The 22,801-nt window shown below is 44.8% G+C and overlaps 1 protein-coding gene across 1 annotated transcript in view; it reads left to right on the top strand.

The window, feature by feature from the left end:
• The window catches only part of LRP6 (LDL receptor related protein 6), a 95,439-nt gene that overhangs the window by 47,880 nt on the left and 24,758 nt on the right, over window positions 1-22,801 (top strand). Inside the window, exons 6-11 of the mRNA XM_066632870.1 lie at window positions 980-1,376; window positions 2,950-3,121; window positions 7,762-7,978; window positions 9,460-9,749; window positions 12,017-12,243; window positions 21,877-22,061. Of these exons, the coding sequence (XP_066488967.1) occupies window positions 980-1,376; window positions 2,950-3,121; window positions 7,762-7,978; window positions 9,460-9,749; window positions 12,017-12,243; window positions 21,877-22,061 (1,488 nt within the window). The remainder of the gene's footprint in view (window positions 1-979; window positions 1,377-2,949; window positions 3,122-7,761; window positions 7,979-9,459; window positions 9,750-12,016; window positions 12,244-21,876; window positions 22,062-22,801) is intronic.

The following is a 22,801-nucleotide window of genomic DNA, read 5'->3' as shown; positions in this document are numbered from 1 at the left end:
AAATACTACAGCTGAAGTACCAATGGCCTACTACTAATGGCTGCCATTTCAGACTAGAAGCTTAATTCAGTTTCCATGTGTGTGTCCATAGCAAGCTATTGATGCAAACCAAAAGCCCTACTTCAGCATCTAGGTTAAAATACCAGACAATCAGTTACAGAGTAACAGATTCATTTTACAGATTAAAATGAGCTATCAGTCTAGTATAGAGGTGTCAAATTTGTTTCGTACTGAGGGCCGAATAGCATTCATGATGCCTGCTGAGGGCTGGAAGTGATGTCATTAGGCAGGAATTGATGTCCTTAAAAGGGTCATAACCAAAAATAAGCACTTTTTCTCACTTAGGAACTCATTAGCTACAAATGACAGAAGAGAAACTATGCAAATCTTGATCATATTTCAAGATACGGAAGAGCCCAGTTTTTATATGGGCTGCCCTTTTAGCAGTATTACCACAGCTCTGCTCAGCAGATGAGAGCCTGAGGGCCAGATAAAAAGCTTCTGCAGGCCACATCCGGCCCCCGGGCCATATGTTTGACACCCCTGGTCTAGTAATTCATTTATTAGAACCAACCAAAACAACACACAGACATGACAGTTTTCTCAATCTCTAATACATCTTCATGGGTCTGGATGTTAAAAGGGGGGGGGGAATAAAAGCAACACCATAGGAGCTATTGCCTGGGATTTTTCTATTTCTGTTTTATTTGCATTGTATAGTGTTCGAGTTTTTCCATGGTGATGAACTTGGATGTGGAAAACCCTGGTTCAAACATTTGAGTATGAATAGCATTGGGTGGCCTTGGGAAAGCAATTCTTCCCCCTCAGCCCAACCTATCTCAGAAGGTTTTTAGACTAAAATGGGATAAAGCCCACATATGTTGCCCTGGGCATCTTCAATGAAGAGTAGGAAACACATGTAAGGACTAATAGATAGTTGTTTGCACATCTTGCTCTACATTTTTTAAAATTTATTCAGGTGCAATGGAGTTACTGTTATTAGCTCGAAGGACTGATTTGAGGAGAATATCCTTGGACACTCCAGATTTCACCGATATTGTCTTGCAACTGGAAGACATTCGACATGCCATTGCTATTGACTATGATCCTGTAGAAGGGTATATCTACTGGACAGATGATGAAGTGAGGGCCATTCGTCGCTCATTCATTGATGGTTCAGCCAGCCAGTTTGTTGTTCAAGCACAAATTGCACATCCTGATGGCATAGCTGTAGATTGGATTGCCCGTAACCTTTATTGGACTGATACTGGTACTGATCGCATTGAAGTAACAAGGCTTAATGGAACCATGAGGAAGATCTTGATTTCAGAAGACTTGGAAGAGCCTCGTGCTATAGTTCTGGATCCCATGCTTGGGTAAGACACTGTATTTTATTAAAGGAACTAGTAAGGATTCATTATACAGGTTGGGCACCCCTCATCCGGAATTCTGAAATCCAAAGTATTCCAAAATCTATAACTTTCTAAATGTGGATATATGCGTGTGTTAACTTTTTTAACTGTTCTGCGTGCCATGGGAGTCAGCCGACATAGCACAATGCATGCTGGAACAGGTTCCAGCTGAAATCAGGACACTTTTAGCTCACAGACCCTTTATTTTAAAACTGTCGCCCTCCTGCTGATCTCTCCAACTAAAGTGTTCACTAACTCTCCCTCTTTCTGCAGAGTGGGGAGAGAGACCCAGCAACAGGCAAGGTTAGCAAAAGCAAGAACCAGCAGGCATTAACCCTTTCCTCCTTCCTTCCTTCCCTGCCTCCCTCTCAGCATCCAGATCTGACAGACTTTGACAGAAAAGCTCCATTACGTTGCGCCAACAGCCGATTTTGGAATATTTGTTTATGCAAGGATTCGAAAATTTGGAAAATTTCAAAGTCCAGAACACTTCTGGCCCCAAGTGGTTCAAATAACCTGTAATATATTGGAATCAAATATGCTATTTAACTTCGTTCCTCGAGACTTTGTTTGGCTCTCAGCCTAGGCCTTGGTTCCAAGAGTGCATGTGTGCTCTCTCTCTCTCTCTCTCTCTCTCTCTCTCTCTGATATATACCTCAAATGTCTTCTTCCTGAACTGAGGCATAAAAAAATCATTTCACCCACAGTATGAATAGCAAGAAGAATATTTAGGGTGCAATCCTAACCAACTTTCCAGCACTGACATAGCTGTGCCAGTGGGGTGTGCGCTGCATCCTGCAGTGGGGAGGCAGTCAAGGAGGCCTCCTCAAGGTAAGGGCATGTTTCTTACCTTACCTTGGGTCTGCATTGCAGCTAGGTCGGTGCTGGAAAGTTGGTTAGGATTGCATCCTAAGTCTTGTAGTTCGTGAGAGCGGGACTAGAGCCAATGAGTTGAAACAGAGAAATAACCTCATATAGCTGTGGCTCACCCCATTTAAGGTTTTTAAGCAGAGACTGAATGGTGATCTGCTAGAGATGCTGTATGGAGTAAGGGGCTGAATTAGCTGACTTCCAAAATTCCTTCCAACTGTAACATTTTATGATTCCTCCAATGGGAGCAGCAGCAGCAGCAGCTTTCATAGAACCCTTCCTTTTAGACCCTTCATAATTGCTTGCTACTCTTTACTTATGTCTTGGTTTGCACATGAGAGTGAGCTGCTAAGTTCATAGGAGGGGCCCATAACTCAGTGGAAGAACATACTTTGCATGCAGAAGGTCTCTAGTTCAATCTTCGATGGAAAGCTCTGGCTAGTGATGACCTAATGGTGTTCACTGTTTAGTGCTTGTGGCCTTTATATATGAGCAGATTGCCATGGGATTTTAATGATACAATGCTACATGTGTATTTCAGTGGCAAGTCACTTTTATTAACGGCAGCACAAACCCCACAACAAAAGGAAAGAAGAAATGCAAGCCATAAATTAGTCATTCTTGGTGGTGATAATGTTTTACTGCAACATTTCTGTTTCCCGCACAGCTACATGTACTGGACTGATTGGGGAGAGATTCCAAAAATTGAGAGGGCTGCATTGGATGGATCAGACAGAGCTGTGCTGGTGAATACTTCTCTTGGTTGGCCAAACGGGCTGGCACTGGATTATACAGAGAACAAGATATACTGGGGAGATGCCAAAACCGATAAAATTGAGGTTTGTTGTATGCAAATCTTTCTTTGCTCCTTTGTTTTCTGGGGTGGCCTATGATGATATGTGTTATAGCTGTAGTCAGCAGCACAACTATCAAGTTTAAAGTTTGTTTTTATTTATGTACATACACACGCTTGCTCATCGTCATCATTCCCAATAGTAGCCTGTATTGCAGTCAGATTTGTCTTTATTTGGGGGGGGTGCAGTGTGTGTGTGTGTGTGTGTGTGTGTGTGTTCTCTCTCGCTTTCCTTGAAGCTTACTGATTCATGCCACACTGTTGCATAGCCCCCAGATAATAAAGCATCAGCAGGGGCTAATGGAGACGGTGGGAGGGTTCAGCAGGCAGCTTTTGTTCCCGTTTTTATCTAGCAGCCTGCAGCAGGCAGAGGCAGGCTGCAGCTCAACAGCTTCTTCATTTATCTTGGTCAGGTTTCACTGCTGATAAATGTCTATTGAATTTGATGGCTACTATTGTGCTTACCAGTGGGGAGGACTTCTTATTGATGTGCTACAGGTTTAAAGGGTTTTTTTCTCCTGCCGTTTCATGAGAGTTAAAATGTATGATCCATTCTGTTGAATTGTTTTTATATATTTATCATCTGCTCTGAGTTGAATATGCTTTGGAATTGTATTCTTCTTTTCTTTTTCCTGTTCATCATGTATGCGACCAGTCTTAAGATATGGACCAACTTCAAAAAGACCTGCATTGCTGTAGCAGTTTTGTGTGTGTGTGTGTGTGTGTGTGTGTGTGTTATGCGTCTTTGCATATTAAGGGGAAGCTGCATCCCTGCAAGTGGCTTTCCAAGTTTTAACATTAGCTTTGCTTTTCCATTTTATCCATCTGTTCTTCTAGCTGCTCTAGTCTTTCACTCTGCCAGCAAAGATAAAAATAATGAACCAATACCTAGTAGTGAGTGGTGAGCTTTGAAAAGCTACACTGCCTCCCAAATCGGCACTGGATTCATCTGAGTGAGTGCAGTTTCTCTCTCAGATGAATTCTGCGTCGCCGTTTTTTCTCTGAGCTGTCTGAACACCATTCACCTCAATACACGTGTCAGTTCCTTCCAGATTGCATGTATCTCTTCAGCAGTATAAGGTAATCCAAAGGATTAATGTAAGAGATGGACACTGAAGGGAGGAAGAAACCAACCTAGTTGTCTTGGGATAGAGTTCTAGGTATAAGGATGCCGGTGGCGTAGCTGGAGGGGGGCGGAGCAGCCAGCCTGGCAGGGAGGTGGGCTGTATGGCTCAGTTTTGCCCCCCCCACCGGGAATGGCTCGGAAGGGAGGGGCCACTCGCCCACCTCCCTGCCAGGCTGGCTGCTGCGCCCCCCTCCAGTTATGCCACCGAAGGATGCATCAAAGGAAGAAGGGCTGGAGTTGTCAGAGTAGTTAGATTTTGAAGTGGGTGCAGTAGTACAGTTTTGGAAGTGAAGGTCATGGGCCAAAGGTAAAGGATGTTTGATTGAGTGAGACTTGATCAAAGAGACCTTTGAAGGTAAAGACTTCCTGCAAGATGTAGTCACAGAAAGCCAGTGAATGCATTTGAGGAGGAGCATCACATTGTCTGAAGGATGGGAATAATTTAGACAGAGTTGAAGACAGAGATAAGGCAGCTGAAACATTACTTGCAAAATGACACAGGGAAATGTTTTGAGCTGTTAGTTCATGTCTTTTTAGAAGTTTGCACTTACTGTATCAAACCTGAATTGGAAACCTAATCCAAAGAAGGAACATACATTCCAGTGGGCCCTCCATATCTGTGGGTTCAACATCCTCAGATTTCATTCAACACAGTTGCCAAACCTGCAGCTTGAGGACCCCGAGGACCTTCCAGAAGCAACTGGAAATACCTTTCTGAAGTGTCCGGGACGCCTTCTGAGGTGCAGGGAGGGGTTGTGCACAGCCTCAGCCTCCTGGACACTTCAGAAAGGCACTTCTAGTTTGCCAGTGTGTACCCCCACCCTGCAGATTTGATTATCCATGGAATTTGGTAACTGCAGGAAGGGTCCAGGAATTGATACCAACGGCCCAGTGTATTTAGTTGCCAGTATTGCTTGTAGCAAATACAGTGAGGAGTCTTTTGGTATCTTGAAGACTAGCAAATTTATCATCTTTCTTTAATTAGTGTCCACTCTAACAGGAGCATGAAATATGCAGGGGTGTGTGTGTAAAGAGTTAAAAATAGTAAACTGAAGTCTGATGGCCAGGGATACAACGGTCTGTATATAGATTTGTTGTGTATTACAAATACCATTTTTATATAATGCTTTAAAGAATATATGATTAACATGGAGATAGTTCACAGTAGCAGTAATTGGCGATATCTGCTTCCTGCTTTCAGCGCTAAATTGCTATATAAAATCCATAATGAGATAAGAAGGCATTGTCTCAATTTAATAGATAATAGAATAATGGGTAGTCATAGTTGTAATGGCCGAAATTAGTCATTTTTGTGTGTGAGAGGGGCTTAGTCACTCCAGCAAGAAAGATTCAGCATGTAGTGTGGCAAAACCACATCTGTTTTCTCTTGTAGTCCATACTCTTTCTGTGGTTTGAAAGGGTTTTAGCAGTGACCTCGGAATGTAAAACTTGGCCACATAGTGGTTAAAATAAGCAGAACCCATTGGAGATGCTGGCTAAGATTTGGGAGAATGTCTTGTACACTGAGACCTTACATTTATTGAAGAACTAGCTTGGTCTGTGGAAAGTCAGAAATAAAGATACATGGCCATTAACACTTAAGTTTGCAAGGTGAATTTGTTGAAGTGCAGTGAACTGAATTTAATACCATTCTCATCTCATATAATATGTGGCTAACCAAAGATGTTGGCACCCAGGACCCACCCATTAAAGGAATGTAGGAATTATCAAATCTAGATTGGTGCAACAAAGTTTTTTAAATCACCTTAAAGTCTAATCGGTTTATGTCAGCATAAGCTTTCATGCACTACTGTTCATTTCATAAGATATATAATTTTTAAAAATGCATGAAAAACTTAAAGGATCAAAGTTTACTAAATAGAAAAGAAAGTGTGCACTGTCTCCTCTCCCTGTCTTGATTTCTGCACATCCAGATTGAGATAAGAAAAAATAATCACCTTTTCCATTGACTACAGTAAATTGGGGACTACTTGAGGGGGACTGCATGGGCTGCTGCAGAATCAAGTAGCCCCATTGTGGGGCTACTTTCCTTACCCAGGGGAAGGGGATGAATGTCCCCTTCTCCTGAGGAGCTGCCAGTGACTGCTCAGTGCACTTAGAATACTACGGTAGCTATTTTCAGTGCTGCGGCAGCCCCACGCCGGGCAGCTTAGTATTGGTCTGCCCTTCAGATCGCACAATACAGTTTTCATTCGTATAAAATGCAAGTTATCTTGTTGCAGAATTCTGGCTTTGTTTTACCCTTTCAGCACACACAGGCCTGCTTATATACATGAGTGCTTTTTGTAAAACTGAATAAGTATTCTTTTGCTGGAGCCTAAGATGGCTCCTGGTTCCTAAGATGTTACATGGTTCCTTCCCTCTTTTTGTCTTCCAAACAACCCTGTGAGGTAGCTGAGGTTGAGAAATAGTGACTGACCCAAGGTCACCCAGGAAGCTTCATGGCTGAGCAGGGATTTGAACTTGGATCTTTCAGATCTAAGTCCAGCTTCAGCTTTTGCATTTTCTTAGATTGTGAGCCCTTTTGGGACAGGGAGCCATTAGTTATTTGATTTTTCTCTGTAAACCGCTTTGTGAACTTTTAGTTGATAAGCGGTATATAAATACTGTTAATAATAATAATAATAATAACTACTACCAGTGGTTCCCAAACTGTGAGTCATGGTTCCCTGGGAAGTGGAAACCAGCCAGGGAAGCTGTGGAATACTTACAAAACGCCCTCCACCTTATACCATGTATAGGATTGAAGCCCTAATGGGGAGCCGCAGCCAATGGCCCCGTAGGTGAAAGGAGCCACTAGTCAAAAACATTTGGGAACCACTGCACTACACCTTCCTGGCTACCAGCTTACTTTACTTATTAAAGTGCACGTTACTTTTTCTCTGTTTCTGTGTCAGAAACCTAAATGATTTTTCAATCTATTTGCTTTTCCTGTTTAGCCTCTTTACTCAAACATATTGATTGGGGAGCGTTTTAGAGATGCAAGTGCAAACTGTGCCTACCTGAGTTCTTGAAAGGCACCTGCAGAGCAAAAGATGTAAACCCCATTTAAGATATGAACCCCATAAAGATTTCTGTACTGCTTTTCCTATGCTCAAAGTGGTATGGGGCAAATATACAGATTAGAAGGAAACCAGCCCAGAGCAGTTCTTTATGCAGAGATGCAGCATGCGGGAGGGCAAATGATTTAGCTGCATCTTCGCATCATGAGGAGTTGAATGCTCCCAATCATTCCTGATGCAAAGCTGTGGTAGAATCATCTCCAGTTGAGACTGACTGGAAGGAGGCAAGGGCCAGAGCATCCTACAAAACCTCTGTAGGCACGTCCTCTGTAGATGAGCAGGCTGAATTTGCATGAGTTCTCATTTGATCTATATTTTTAGAGACATGCTGTTCAATAAGTTCTGGTCTGAAGGCATAAGGAAAAATAATGTTCCATTACTCTGATCTGTCTGATTTGCATGTTTGTGTATGTGAAGGTCATGAACACAGATGGAACCAGCAGGAGAGTCTTAGTGGAGGACAAGCTGCCTCACATCTTTGGATTTACACTGCTCGGAAACTACATTTACTGGACAGACTGGCAAAGACGAAGCATTGAGCGTGTGCATAAGCGGACGGCCGAAAGGGAGATCATCATAGACCAGCTGCCTGACCTCATGGGTCTGAAGGCTGTCAATGTCCACCAGATCATTGGTGAGTGTCTTAAAAAGTCTGAACTGCACAACACCCAATTAACCCTCTTATAACTAATTAGAAAAAGGAAAATTAAGTATTAAGGTACTTGTCAGGTTTAAGTAATCACTTAGAATGTGGACTTTTATTTTTGCTCATGTCATCTCTGGGAATATGAAGGCTCTCTCAATGCAGATGGTCTTGGATGTAAACAACCATTTGTAGACATGGGCAAGATCACATTGGATTGGGTGCTAATTTCCTTTGTGATAGAAGTCCTTTCTGCTTTTATGAAAAGTAAGTTTCACCAGCCATATTACCTGTTTGCTGGGAACTCATTACAATATTCAAGATGATCGATGATAGTGATTTCAGTAATTGGGAGTTGCTTATGTGGTATTTCAAGGTCTTCTAGTTTTGTTGTTTGGCATCTTTTGTTGTTCAAAGCACTGAGTGGTCTGGCACCAACCTATCGTGAACTAAGCTGTAGCCTAGAGGACTTGCATGAAATGTAGCAGTTGCTAGACAGTGCTTTTTCAGATGGTGGGGGAGAGAGATTGAACATTGAAACGATCCCCTGCACTTTAAAACACCACCACCAACCTCCCCATATACCCCAAACCAGCTTATTAGTCCATTGGCTAGTCCAGAATTCTTTCTTTGACAAACGTGTTATACACAGAATTATTTATGTGGTGGAGTATTCAAACATTTAATTTATGTCGCTTGCAGCCTGAAGTGGTACAGTTTGGAAATAGATGCTTCATATGTTCTGAAGGTCATGTGTTTCAACTCTAGTGTAGTGTGGTGGTTTCCAAACTCTTTAGCACTGGGACCCAGTTTTAAAACACTGTATTGAGAGCCACCTAAACTTACGAGACTTTTAAATAAAGGAGATCTAGAAAGACATTATTTATTTACTTATAAGTAATAACAACCCCCAAAAACATGCTCAAACATTTATCTCCCTATATTTACACAGCCTTGAAAACTGCAGAAGCTCAGTTTACCAGGAGCTCTTTGCAGGGCAATCAGTAGCTAAATTAGTTTGGAATAGCCTCGGGGCTTGAGGCAATTAGTTATCTGATCTTTCCATCACCCATGTTTTCCTTGGAAGCTCTGCCCAGCTGCTATGGGACCCACCAAAAATCAGGTCCTGACCCACAGTTTGGAAATCACTGGTGTAGTGGTTCTGGAGAGGGCAAGCGCAAAAGGAATTATTGCTGTCTTGCAGCCCAATCCTAGCTAACTTTCCAGCACCGATGCAGCTGCAATGTAGCCCTGAAGTAAGGGGACAAATATTCCCTTACTTTGAGGAGGCCTCCACGACTGTCCCTCCCACTGCAAAATGCAGAGGGTGCCCCATTGACATGGCTGCATTGGCTCTGGAAAGTTGGTTTGAATTGGATTGTTGACCTCCTTATAATTCTTGAAATCAATGTTGTATGTTCCTATTGGTTTCCCATCAAGAAGCAACACTGTTTTTCTTTCTGTCTCTGTAGGTACAAATCCTTGTGCGGAATCCAATGGGGGCTGCAGCCATCTCTGCCTGTACAGACCTCAGGGTCTGCGCTGTGCCTGCCCCATAGGGCTAGAGCTCATTAGTGATATGAAGACCTGCATTGTCCCAGAAGCTTTCTTGCTGTTTTCCCGTAGAGCAGATATCCGACGAATCTCTCTGGAGACCAACAATAACAATGTTGCCATCCCACTCACAGGAGTCAAAGAAGCTTCTGCTCTGGATTTTGATGTCACTGACAATCGCATATATTGGACTGACATCTCACTGAAGGTAAAGGACACAACCAGTCACCAATTGGGAGAAATTTGGGCAAAGTACCAACATTTGACTAGGTTGATTGCAGGGTTTTGTCAAGGACTTGGAACCTGCACAAGTCCCTGCTTCTTAATGTAAAAGTATGTCCAGTTTTTCCTAAACTGTCTGCTGGGTATGTTGGGTGTATCCACTACTCTGTTGACTTCCTTGCAGTGCCGAGGCCTCAGGTAGCACTGATTTGCACTCATAGTTGGGAATGGAGAAAGGAAATATCAGGATTTCTTGATACAGCCAATTCTATAGGAGTCAAGTGTGTGGCATCCCAAAAGCATCCATGAGACCTAGAAAGCATAGTTCCATCCCTACGCCCCAATTGCACAGGCAAAAGGGGAGGACAGGAATTGGAAACCAGTATCCAAGTTCTAGAAACCAGTATCCAAATGGGTTATCTAGCTGATGCAAGGAAAATTGTTTCCAGAACAGTGGGAAACTGACAAAATAAGTATGTGTATTCTGTATGCAGAACAAAATTGGCCATTCTCCAGTGGTCCCAGGATAGCTGAGGGCCCAATCCTATCCAGTGCCAGTGCAACCATGCCAGTGAGGCATGCGCTGCATCCTGTGGTGGGGAGGCAGTCTCAGAGGGCTCCTCAAGATCAGATAACTTTTGTTCCTTTATCTCAGGGCTGCATTGCAGCTGCACCAGTGCTGGAAAGTTGGATAGGATTGGGCCCTCAGTCTCCAGCATCTGGGAAGATCCTCTGTCCTGGGCATGCAGGGTCAGATGGTCTGGGTCTTGCTGGGAAGAGGGGCTGTTCAGGTTCCCCAGACTGGCCTTGTCTTCTATCAGGCAACAAGGTCTGAGAGTCGGTCTGAGTAATTTTCTTTCTTTTTTCCTTCATTTTCACCATGGCCAAGCTGCACATGCCTTACTGGGCACAGTTCTCCATAGAAGGGCTCTGACTCACTATGCTTGAAAGCAGAAAGTGAGTGGAAGACTGAAAAACCCCACAGATTATCTGCCCCCATGACACTTTTCTTGGCAGGTGTGGATTGAAACCATTATTGGAGGATGCTCAGTCTTTTCAGTAATGTGCTCCCTTCTTTATTTCATAGCTGCTTTGGCCTACCTGTGCCATCGTGCCTGTCCCCCCACTCCACCAAATATTTACTGGGAAATCAGTATTCTGCATGAGATGGAAAGTAAATGTCCATGCTCTTCAGTTGGTACATAGAGAAATAAACATAGTATTGACTTATTTCAGTTAGGGCACAATCCTAACCAGCTTTCCAGCACTTGCATAGATGTGCCAGTGGGGCATGTGCTGCATCCTGCACTTGGGGGGGGGGCAGTCATGGAGGCCTCCTCAAGGTAAGGTAATGTTTGTTCCCTTACCTAGGAGTTGCATTGCCCTTTCATCAGTGCTGGAAAATTGGTTAGGATTGTGGCCTTAGGGCACAATCCTAGCCCCTTATATCAGTGCTATCAAGCACTGACATAAGGGCAATGCAGCTCTGAGGTAAAGGAACAAACATTCCCTTACTTTGGGAATGCAGGCAGTTACTAGGCTTATAATATGAGTAAAATGAATCAGTGGATAACTGCTGCAGCAACTTATCAGTTTCTGGTTTCTAGTATCAAGTCAATATAAATCCATAAACTATCATGGTGTATGCTGACTAGAAAAGTTGGTTTTGCCCATATTTTTTCTCTTCAAAGGAAAGGTTTTCATAAAAATATAAATTCACTTTCCAGAGATTATATTTTGTGTTTTGTTCAGATTTCAGGCTCAACAGCTCAGGCTGTTTTAAAAAGAGAAACTTCTTATAACTGAAACTTAAGAATTAAAATTCAAAGATGCGTGTTTAATTAAATTAGTATTTAACCACCCTGAATGCAGTTTGGGAGGACCTATGCATGAGGTATGGTGCTGTGGGAGTTACTATTGAAATGTCTGCTTGTAACAGTTTAGGAACAGGAAGTGACTGACTTGATCATGGTAACATTTAGTTTTGTTTGTTCCAGTTATTGTTGTCCCACCTTTTGATTTCAAGGTTCTCGAGGTGGCATATGTGGCATTTCTGTTTCTGACACAACCAGGTGGATTGGCTGCAAAGAAACACAGATGGAGACCCGGATTTGTGTCTTCTTCCTCTGGTGTTTCCTTTTGGGGGAGAAGCAGGTTGAAACTGTACTTGGATCACTCAGGATCTCTTGCCAAAAACGTTAATGAATCCAACTGGCTCCTAATTTTCATGTCTGATGTCTTTTTCCTTTGCAGACTATCAGCAGGGCATTCATGAATGGTAGTGCCCTGGAACACGTGGTTGAGTTTGGCTTGGATTACCCAGAAGGCATGGCTGTGGATTGGCTAGGGAAGAATCTGTATTGGGCTGATACAGGAACAAACCGTATTGAAGTGTCAAAGTTAGACGGACAGCATCGCCAGGTTCTGGTGTGGAAGGATCTGGACAGTCCTCGAGCATTAGCATTGGATCCTGCCGAAGGGTAAACTAGTTGTTTAGTGTTGTATGCTGAGCAATTAAATCAATCACTGAATTTATTTTAGTAAGGTCTGAGAAACACACACTGATGATGGGATGTTTGTGATAGGCAGTGATGTCCAAGCTTACTAACTCTGAGCTACTTCGCACAGGTTTTCTCATGCATATTTGTAATTTTAGGACACCTTTCATGGTGTATTCTCAGTTTACATGGGGCCAGGCTTGCTGGTCTAGATGTAGGTGAATTGAAAATTCATCCTCTGTGGCTGGCCATGGCAGGAAAATATCAGTAGTCAACTCTAAGGTTTCGTGGAACACAGGAACCTTATCAGTGATTTCAAACATGTTTGTTTCAAGCTAATAAAAGGGAGGGTAAAATATTAACCACCTACCCTGTAATTTAAGTTCCTTTGAGTAGTGACAAGCAAAGAGAATCTAAATTCTAGATTGAATGCAACAAAAAAACCCAAGGTCTACCCAGTCCAAAACCAACACTATAGTCACGAATTGGCAATGAAAAACTCTGGGGCCACTTAATTCACAACAGTTGACTCCAACAGCCCCGCTGGATCAGGCCATAGGCCCATTTAATCCAGCTTCCTGTGTCTCACAGCGGCCCACCAAATGCCCCAGGGAGCACACCAGGTAACGAGACCTCATCCTGGTGCCCTCCCTTGCATTGGCATTCTGACATAGCCCATTTCTAAAATCAGGAGGTTGCACATACTTATCATGGCTTGCAACCCATGATGGACTTTTCCTCCAATTTGTCCAATACCCTTTTAAAAGCATCTAGGCCTGGTGCCATCACCATGGCAAGGAGTTCCACAACCAACTACATGCTGATTAAAGAAATATTTTGTTTTGTCTGTCCTTACTCTTACAACACTCAATTTTAGTGGATGTCCCCTGGCTCTGGTGTTATGTGAGAGTGTAAAGAGCATCTCTCTGTCCACTCTATCCATCCCATGCGTAAATTGTATGTCTCAATCATGTCCCCCCTCAGGCGCCACATTAATAGGCTGAAGAGGCCCAAACGCCGTAGCCTTTCCTCATAAGGAAGGTGCCCCAGCCCAGTAATCATCTTAGTCACTCTCTTTTGCACCTTTTCCATTTCTACTATGTCCTGTTTGAGATGTGGCAACCAGAACTGGACACAATACTCCAGGTGTGGCCTTACCATCGATTTGTACAACAGCATTATAATATTAGCTGTTTTGTTCTCAATACCTTTTCTAATGATCCCAAGCATAGAATTGGCCTTCTTCACTACCACTGCACATTGGGTTGACACTTTCATCAACCTGTCCACCACCACCCCAAGATCTCTCTCCTGATCTGTCACAGATAGCTCAGAACCTGTTAGCCTATATGTGAAGTTTTGATGTTTTTGCCCCAATGCGCATTACTTTACTTACTTGCTTACACTGAAATGCATCTGCCATTTTGCTGCCCATTCTGCCAGTTTGGAGAGATCCTTCTGGAGCTCCTCACAATCACTTCTGGTCTTCACCACTCGGAAAAGTTTGGTGTCGTCTGCAAACTTAGCCACCTCACTGCTCAACCCTGTATCCAGATAATTTATGAAGAATTTGAAGAGCAGCGGTCCACGGACAGATCCTTGGGGCACACTGCTTTTCACCTCTCTCCATTGTGAAAATTGTCCATTGACACCCACTCTCTGTTTCCTGGTTCTCAACCAGTTCCTAACCCATTAGAGGACTTGCCCTCTAATGCCCTGATTGTGGAGTTTTCTCAGCAGCCTTTCGTGAGGGACCGTGTCAAATGTCTTCTGAAAATTCAGATGTTAGACTGACCGGCCTATAGTTTCCTGGGTTCAACCCTTCCTTTTTAAAAAATCAGTGTGACATTTGCTATCCTCCTATCCTCTGGCACCATGGCAGTTTTAAGGGACAAGTTGCATATTTTAGTCAAGAGATCAGCTACTTCATTCTTCAGTTCCTTATTAATGCTTGGGTGGATGCCATTAGAGCCTGGTGTTTTATTGATCTTTAATATGTCTATTAGGTCTGAAACATCTTCTCTTTCAACCTCTATCTGACTTAGTTCCTTGGTCAGGAGGCACCGTTTGGGCAGCTGTATCTGCCTGAGGTCTTCTGCCATGAAGACAGATGTACATAAGAACATAAGAACATAAGAACAGCCCCACTGGATCAGGCCATAGGCCCATCTAGTCCAGCTTCCTGTATCTCACAGCGGCCCACCAAATGCCCCAGGGAGCACACCAGATAACAAGAGACCTCGTCCTGGTGCTCTCCCCTACATCTGGCATTCTGACTTAACCCATTCCTAAAATCAGGAGGTTGCGCATACACATCATGGCTTGTACCCCATAATGGATTTTTCCTCCAGAAACTCGTCCAATCCCCTTTTAAAGGCGTCTAGGCTAGATGCCAGCACCACATCCTGTGGCAAGGAGTTCCACAGACCGACCACGCGCTGAGTAAAGAAATATTTTCTTTTGTCTGTCCTAACCCGCCCAACACTCAATTTTAGTGGATGTCCCCTGGTTCTGGTATTATGTGAGAGTGTAAAGAGCATCTCCCTATCTACTCTGTCCATCCCCTGCATAATTTTGTATGTCTCAATCATGTCCCCCCTCAAGCGTCTCTTTTCTAGGCTGAAGAGGCCCAAACGCCGTAGCCTTTCCTCATAAGGAAGGTGCCCCAGCCCCGTAATCAGCTTAGTCGCTCTCTTTTGCACCTTTTCCATTTCCACTATGTCTTTTTTGAGATGCGGCGACCAGAACTGGACACAATACTCCAGGTGTGGCCTTACCATCGATTTGTACAACGGCATTATAATATTAGCCGTTTTGTTCTCAATACCCTTCCTAATGATCCCAAGCATAGAATTGGCCTTCTTCACTGCCGCCGCACATTGGGTCGACACTTTCATCGACCTGTCCACCACCACCCCAAGATCTCTCTCCTGATCTGTCACAGACAGCTCAGAACCCATCAGCCTATATCTAAAGTTTTGATTTTTTGCCCCAATGTGCATGACTTTACACTTACTGACATTGAAGCGCATCTGCCATTTTGCTGCCCATTCTGCCAGTCTGGAGAGATCCTTCTGGAGCTCCTCACAATCACTTCTGGTCTTTACCACTCGGAAAAGTTTGGTGTCGTCTGCAAACTTAGCCACTTCACTGCTCAACCCTGTCTCCAGGTCATTTATGAAGAGGTTGAAAAGCACCGGTCCCAGGACAGATCCTTGGGGCACACCGCTTTTCACCTCTCTCCATTGTGAAAATTGCCCATTGACACCCACTCTCTGCTTCCTGGCCTCCAACCAGTTCTCAATCCACGAGAGGACCTGTCCTCTAATTCCCTGACTGTGGAGTTTTTTCAGTAGCCTTTGGTGAGGGACCGTGTCAAATGCCTTCTGAAAGTCCAGATATATAATGTCCACGGGTTCTCCCGCATCCACATGCCTGTTGACCTTTTCAAAGAATTCTATAAGGTTTGTGAGGCAAGACTTACCCTTACAGAAGCCATGCTGACTCTCCCTCAGCAAGGCCTGTTCGTCTATGTGTTTTGAGATCCTATCTTTGATGAGGCATTCCACCATCTTACCCGGTATGGATGTTAGGCTGACCGGCCTATAGTTTCCCGGGTCCCCCCTCTTTCCCTTTTTAAAAATAGGCGTGACATTTGCTATCCTCCAATCTTCTGGTACCGTGGCTGTTTTGAGGGACAAGTTGCATACCTTAGTCAAGAGATCTGCAACTTCATTCTTCAATTCCTTAATAACCCTTGGGTGTATGCCATCAGGGCCCGGTGACTTATTGATCTTTAATTTATCAATGAGGTCTGAAACATCTTCTCTTTTAACCTCTATCTGACTTAACTCCTCGGTCAGGAGGGGCCGTTCGGGCAGCGGTATCTGCCCGAGGTCTTCAGCCGTGAAGACAGATGCAAAGAACTCATTTAATTTCTCTGCCATCTCTAAGTCTCCTTTTATCTCCCCTTTCCCTCCCTCACCATCCAGAGGGCCAACCGCTTCTCTGGCGGGTTTCCTGCTTCTAACATATTTGAAGAAGCTTTTATTATTCCCCTTAATGTTGCTGGCCATGCGTTCCTCATAGTCTCGCTTGGCCTCCCCTATCACCTTCTTACATTTCTTTTGCCACAGTTTATGTTCCTTTTTATTCTCTTCATTAGGGCAAGACTTCCATTTACGGAAGGAAGCTTCCTTGCCCTTCACAGCCTCTCTAACTTGGCTGGTTAGCCATGCGGGCACTCTCCTGGATTTAGTGGAACCCTTCTTTCTTTGCGGTATACACCTCTGCTGGGCCTCTATTACTGTTGTTTTAAGCAGCCTCCATGCACTCTGGAGAGACTGGACTCTTTTTACCCTCCCTTTCAACCTCCTTCTAACCAGCCTCCTCATTTGAGGGAAGTCCGCCCGTCGGAAGTCAAGGGTTTTTGTTAGAGATTTGCTTGGTATTCTTCCCCCAACGTGCACATCAAAACGGATCGCAGCATGATCACTGTTCCCCAATGGCTCAGTAACGTTTACATCTCTAACCAGGTCCTGCGTACCGCACAAAATTAAATCCAGAGTCACCTGTCCTCTGGTGGGCTCCTTGACTAGCTGATCTAAGCCACAGTCATTCAGCACGTCAAGAAATCCGGTTTCCTTATCGTGACCAGAACACAAATTGACCCAGTCAATATGAGGATAATTGAAGTCCCCCATGATTACAACCCTGTCCTTCCTTGTCACCTCCCTGATCTGTTTCCTCATTTCAAGGTCCCCATCAGATTTCTGGTCTGGAGGACGATAGCACGCCCCCAGTATTACATCGCTGCACAAGCCTGGTAATTTAACCCACAGAGATTCTACGGTGGAGTCGGACCCACCTTCAATCTCTACTTTGCTGGATTCTATCCCTTCCTTAACATAAAGGGCCACCCCACCTCCAACACGCCCCTGCCTGTCCCTCCTGTAGAGTTTATAGCCCGGGATTGCGGTATCCCACTGATTCTCCGCATTCCACCAGGTTTCCGTTATGCCCACTATGTCAATATTTTCCCTTGTCACCAGACATTCCAGTTCTCCCACCTTTGCTCGTAGACTTCGGGCATTCGCATAAAAGCATTTATACACGGAATGCCCCAGGATGGGCTGCTTATTCGCTCCTTTGTCCCCGCATCCTCTCATTGTGCCAAACCGTCTATCACATCCCATCACCCTACCTTTCCCAATTTCTTCTCCTACCCTGCCTTTGTCTTGTTGTTTTCTAACCTCCCCATCCTCATCCCATAGGGATGAGGAGTCCCGAACCGGATGCTCCTCGGCTCCTGTCGGCCTTCCCCCAGGGATCAGTTTAAAAGCTGCTCTGCCACCTTTTTAATGTTATGCGCCAGCAGTCTGGTTCCATTCTGGTTCAAATGGAGCCCGTCCCTCTTGTACAGGCCCCGCTTGTCCCAAAACGTTCCCCAGTGCCTAACGAATCTAAACCCCTCCTCCCTACACCACCGTCTCATCCACGCATTGAGACCCCTGATCTCCGCCTGCCTAGCTGGCCCTGCGCGTGGAACAGGTAGCACTTCAGAGAACGCTACCTTTGAGGTCCTGGCTTTCAGCTTCCTGCCTAAAAGCCTAAATTTGGCCTCCAGGACCTCCCAGCTACACTTGCCCACGTCGTTGGTGCCGACATGCACCACAGCCGCTACCTCTCCCCCAGCACTGTCTACCAGCCTGTCTAGACGAGAAGTGATGTCCGCAACCTTCGCACCAGGCAGGCAAGTCACCATGCGGTCCTCACATCCGTCGCAAACCCCCCTCTCTATGTTTCTAATAATCGAATCCCCCACTACAAGAAGCCCCCGACCCCCCTCCCGCCGAGGAGTATCCCGAGTGCGCTCGGATACGGGCCCATCCCCTGGAGAAGGGATCCCCCCTAGGGGATTGTTTCCCTCCTCTCCAGGATGACGTCCTCCAGTCCCGAGACTTCCCACCCGGGCAGCCGAGGAGCTGCACGCCTGAGGTTGGGACGAAGCCTGATCGTCCCCGGAAGTCTCCCCACCGTCCTCCTCTGGCTGCCTGCGCTTCTCCAGGTCGGCCACCAAGGCTTCAAGGGAGCGGACGCGTTCCCTGAGAGCCTGGAGCTCCTTGCACCGAGGACACACCCATGACTTATGCCCCAGAGGCATATAATCATACATGTGGCACTTGATGCAGAACACTGGATAGCCCCCACCCTGCTGCTGGCTGTCTGACTGCATAGCTTTTCTGTTGTTGTTGTTGTTTTATTTAGGGGTTCTTTTAAAAACCGTACACTGGATAGCAGCCCTCTTCTCAAGGGAAGAGGAAGGGCAGTGTATGGGGCCCTGGCCTCCTCGCCCTGCTGCTGAACTCGCCCAGATGCTAAACTCTTGTGCCTTACCTGGCACTTAGTTCCCAGAGGCACTGGGTTCCCAGAGGCCACACGCGTCTGCAGAGAGCCCCACGCGATGGCCCGCCTAGCTTTATACTCCTGGCTGGCTCCTCCCCCCTCCTTCCTTCCTGATTGAAAGGGGGCTGGCCTTCCCAGGTGAGTTTACAAAAGCTCAGGAAGGCAAATGGCTGCTGATGGGCGTGACCTACTCTGCAGGCTCCTGAATGGACTGCTTGGATTAGCCTAATGGGGCTCTTAATGGGTTGGGAATTGGCCCTTCCTAGGTCCTTTCCCTCCTAGTTCTGTTCTCTTAGGCTGGACTGTTTTTGTAACCTCAAGCTAGTTTTTATTTGGGTTTGTTTAATTATTTATTGCTCTCTAGATCCTGTGTCCCAATTTACTGACCTGTTTAGGTTATGTTCTAACTTAGATTAGGTTTAACCTGGGTTAAGTATAGGTTTAATTGAAACAAGTAGAAAAACCTGCTTTCCACTTTATCCTCCTCCCTTCCTTCGATTAAGTGCTACCTTAGGTGCAGCTAACTTTCAACTTTGATTTAAATGCCTGACCTTTAGGCTCTTACTCACGAGTAGGACTCTGCTCTTACTCACGAGTAGGACTCTGCTCCTGCTCACGAGTAGCCCTATGTACCTCCCTTAGGTGCTAACTTTCAATTTTGATTTAAGGTTGCTTTAAAGGTAAGATTAAGGTTAGAAGACAGGGAGTTAGAAAGACAAAGCGTTAGAATGAGTACACTTACCTCCTCCTCCTGCTCCTCCTCCTCTCCTTCTCCAAAACTCAGAGGTCTCCTTGCCTTCTCCTCGCCCAGATGCTAAACTCTTGTGCCTTACCTGGCACAATGTAAAGTACCTGAAAAGAACTCATTTAATTTTTCTGCCATCTTGCAAAAAGCTGTGGGGTCCATCTTGCAAAAAGCTGCTATCTTAGAGAAAACTGACTTTGGTCACAAGATTTGCTGGTGTTTCTGTTGAGTAATGGTGGGAGGATCCTGGTCTATTTACCTGTTTATCCTCCATGCTTTTCTGAAGGACTCCTTCATATTTGCATTCCACTATTCCTCTTTTAAAAAAATTCAGGACAGTGTATGTGGAGTTCTCATTTTATCTCTGTTGTAAAGACAGCATCCCTGCTGAAGTCCTAAAGTGCTGCAAAGAGATCATCATCACTGAGCTGCATGAAATCCTTTGTCTCTGTTGGAGAGAAGGTGGAGTACCTCAAGACATGAGGGATGCAAACATCATCACGCTGTACAAGAACAAAGGCGACAGGGGTGACTGCAACAACTACCGTGACATCTCTCTCCTTAGCGTTGTAGGAAAGTTGTTTGCCCGAGTTGCACTAAAGAGGCTCCAGGTACTTGCAGAGAGCGTTTATCCAGAATCACAGTGTGGATTCTGAGCCAACAGGTCCACCACTGATATGGTATTCTCCCTTAGACAACTGCAGGAGAAATGCAGGGAACAACAACAGCCACTCTTTATAGCCTTCATAGATCTCACGAAGGCTTTCGACCTGGTCATTAGGGATGACCTCTTCAAGATTCTCCCCAAGATTGAATGTCCACCCAGGCTCCTCAGCATCATCAGATCCTTCCACAAGGACATGAAGGGCACTGTTGTCTTTGATGGCTCCACATCAGACCCCTTTGACATCCGAAGCGGCGTGAAGCAGGGCTGTGTTCTTGCACCAACCTTGTTTGGGATCTTCTTCGCTGTCCTGCTGAAGCAGGCCTTTGGAACTACAACAGAAGGCATCTATCTCCAGACCAGATCAGATGGAAAGCTCTTCAACCTCTCCAGACTGAGAGCAAAGTCCAAAGTCCAGCTGAAATGTCTGCGTGACTTCCTCTTTGCCGACGATGCAGCTATCACTACCCACTCTGCCAAAGATCTCCAGCAGCTCATGGATCGTTTTAGCAAGGCTTGCCAAGATTTTGGACTGACAATCAGCCTGAAGAAAACACAGGTCATGGTTCAGGATGTGGACTCACCTCCCTGCATTACAATCTCTGCACATGAACTGGAGGTTGTCCATGACTTTGTGTACCTTGGCTCAACGATCTCCGACACTCTTTCTCTCGATACCGAGCTAAACAAACGCATCGGTAAAGCAGCTACCACGTTTTCCAGACTCACAAAGAGAGTCTGGTCCAACAAGAAGCTGACGGAACATACCAAGATCCAGGTCTACAGAGCTTGCGTCCTGAGTACACTTCTGTACTGCAGCGAGTCATGGACTCTTCACTCACAACAGGAGAGGAAACTGAATGCTTTCCACATGCGCTGCCTCCGACGTAATCTCGGCATCACCTGGCAGGACAAAGTTCCAAACAACACAGTCCTGGAACGTGCTGGAATCCCTAGCATGTATGCACTACTGAAACAGAGACGCCTGCATTGGCTCGGTCATGTCATGAGAATGGATGATGGCCGGATCCCAAAGGATCTCCTCTATGGAGAACTCGTGCAAGGAAAGCGCCCTACAGGTAGACCACAGCTGCGATACAAGGACATCTGCAAGAGGGATCTGAAGGCCTTAGGAGTGGACCTCAACAAGTGGGAAACCCTGGCCTCTGAGCGGCCCGCTTGGAGGCAGGCTGTGCAACATGGCCTTTCCCAGTTTGAAGAGACACTTGGCCAACAGTCTGAGGCTAAGAGGCAAAGAAGGAAGGCCCATAGCCAGGGAGACAGGCCAGGGACAGACTGCACTTGCTCCCAGTGTGGAAGGGATTGTCACTCCCGAATCGGCCTTTTCAGCCACACTAGACGCTGTTCCAGAACCACCTTTCAGAGCGCGATACCATAGTCTTTCGAGACTGAAGGTTGCCAACATTCAGATTCGGCTGAGAGATACTGAAGTATCCAAGGCCACCCACTGAGCTTCATGACTGGGTGAGGATTTACATTTGGGCAAATATTTAAATTAAAATTGTACATGATGCAAGAAAAATTATCCATTTGCATCTTTATTATTATTAGTATTATTAAATGTATTTATAGTTGTGAATTGGCTGCATTGGAAAACGATTTGATTCAATGATTTTATAATCCCTTTCAACTCTGATTTTATGTTTAAATGTATTTGTCTGAAAAGAAATGAAAGTTAGTGAAATAATATTTAGGTTTATTCTTCATATATGTTTCCTGCTATTTCTTCTTTGTTGCTTCTGTATCAGGGAAATGTGACATATTTAACTTGTACCTTTAGGTTCATGTACTGGACAGAATGGGGTGGAAAGCCTAAAATTGACCGAGCTGCTATGGATGGTAGTGAACGTACTACATTAGTACCAAATGTGGGACGTGCTAATGGGCTTACAATTGATTATGCTAAAAGAAGATTATACTGGACTGATCTGGACACCAATTTGATTGAATCTTCAAATATGCTTGGTAAGTTAGAATTAGTTTGTGGGTGCATGCTAGAAATCACCAAGTCAGTCAGAATCTTGAAATGGTAATGTTAATTGCTGCTATACAAATGTACAGATCTCTAGACCGTGTTGAAGTCTGATACCAGTTGCCCATTACCAGATAACTACATTATCTCAGCTGTTAAAAATTGAACCATCATTATAGAGTACTGTGTTACGATCAGATTTCAAATGAGTGATTCTAGTGTTTGGCTCAAAAAGATCTACCTGGAATTAGGCCATAAATCCTCCTATGTGATGTCTGTTGAGTGGTGCAATCCAGATTAACTTTATTCTTTTAAATAATACGAGTAAAAAAATAGCCTTAACAGCATCAAGAAGTTTGATTTATGGTATTTTGAAAGGCACATGTATTGACATTTACTGTGCAAGATTGTAGGAATACGTATGGAATTATAACTGACGGCCCAATCCTAAAATTGGATTGGGCCCTCAGATACTTACAGACTTTTGAACATATGAGCAGACAATGCCTCTATCCCTGTTATTTTGGCAACACCCTCTTAATTCCAATAGGACTGAACCCCTTGCTCTGATTTTACATAACAGCAGGCACCCTATCTAATACTGTTTCCTGCTATATCTCCCTGATATCAATATTAGATATTCATGCCACTTTTTTCAGTCTTTAAGATGATCAAGACTCCTTATGGCCCTTACTATGATGAGATTTAACAGAGCTGCTATTCTGATATCAAC

The sequence above is a fragment of the Tiliqua scincoides genome, chromosome 6 (genome assembly GCF_035046505.1).
Source record: "Tiliqua scincoides isolate rTilSci1 chromosome 6, rTilSci1.hap2, whole genome shotgun sequence".
NCBI lineage: Eukaryota > Metazoa > Chordata > Lepidosauria > Squamata > Scincidae > Tiliqua > Tiliqua scincoides.
Note: the sequence above shows the minus strand (reverse complement) of the source record. Positions and strands in the feature narration are given on the sequence as shown.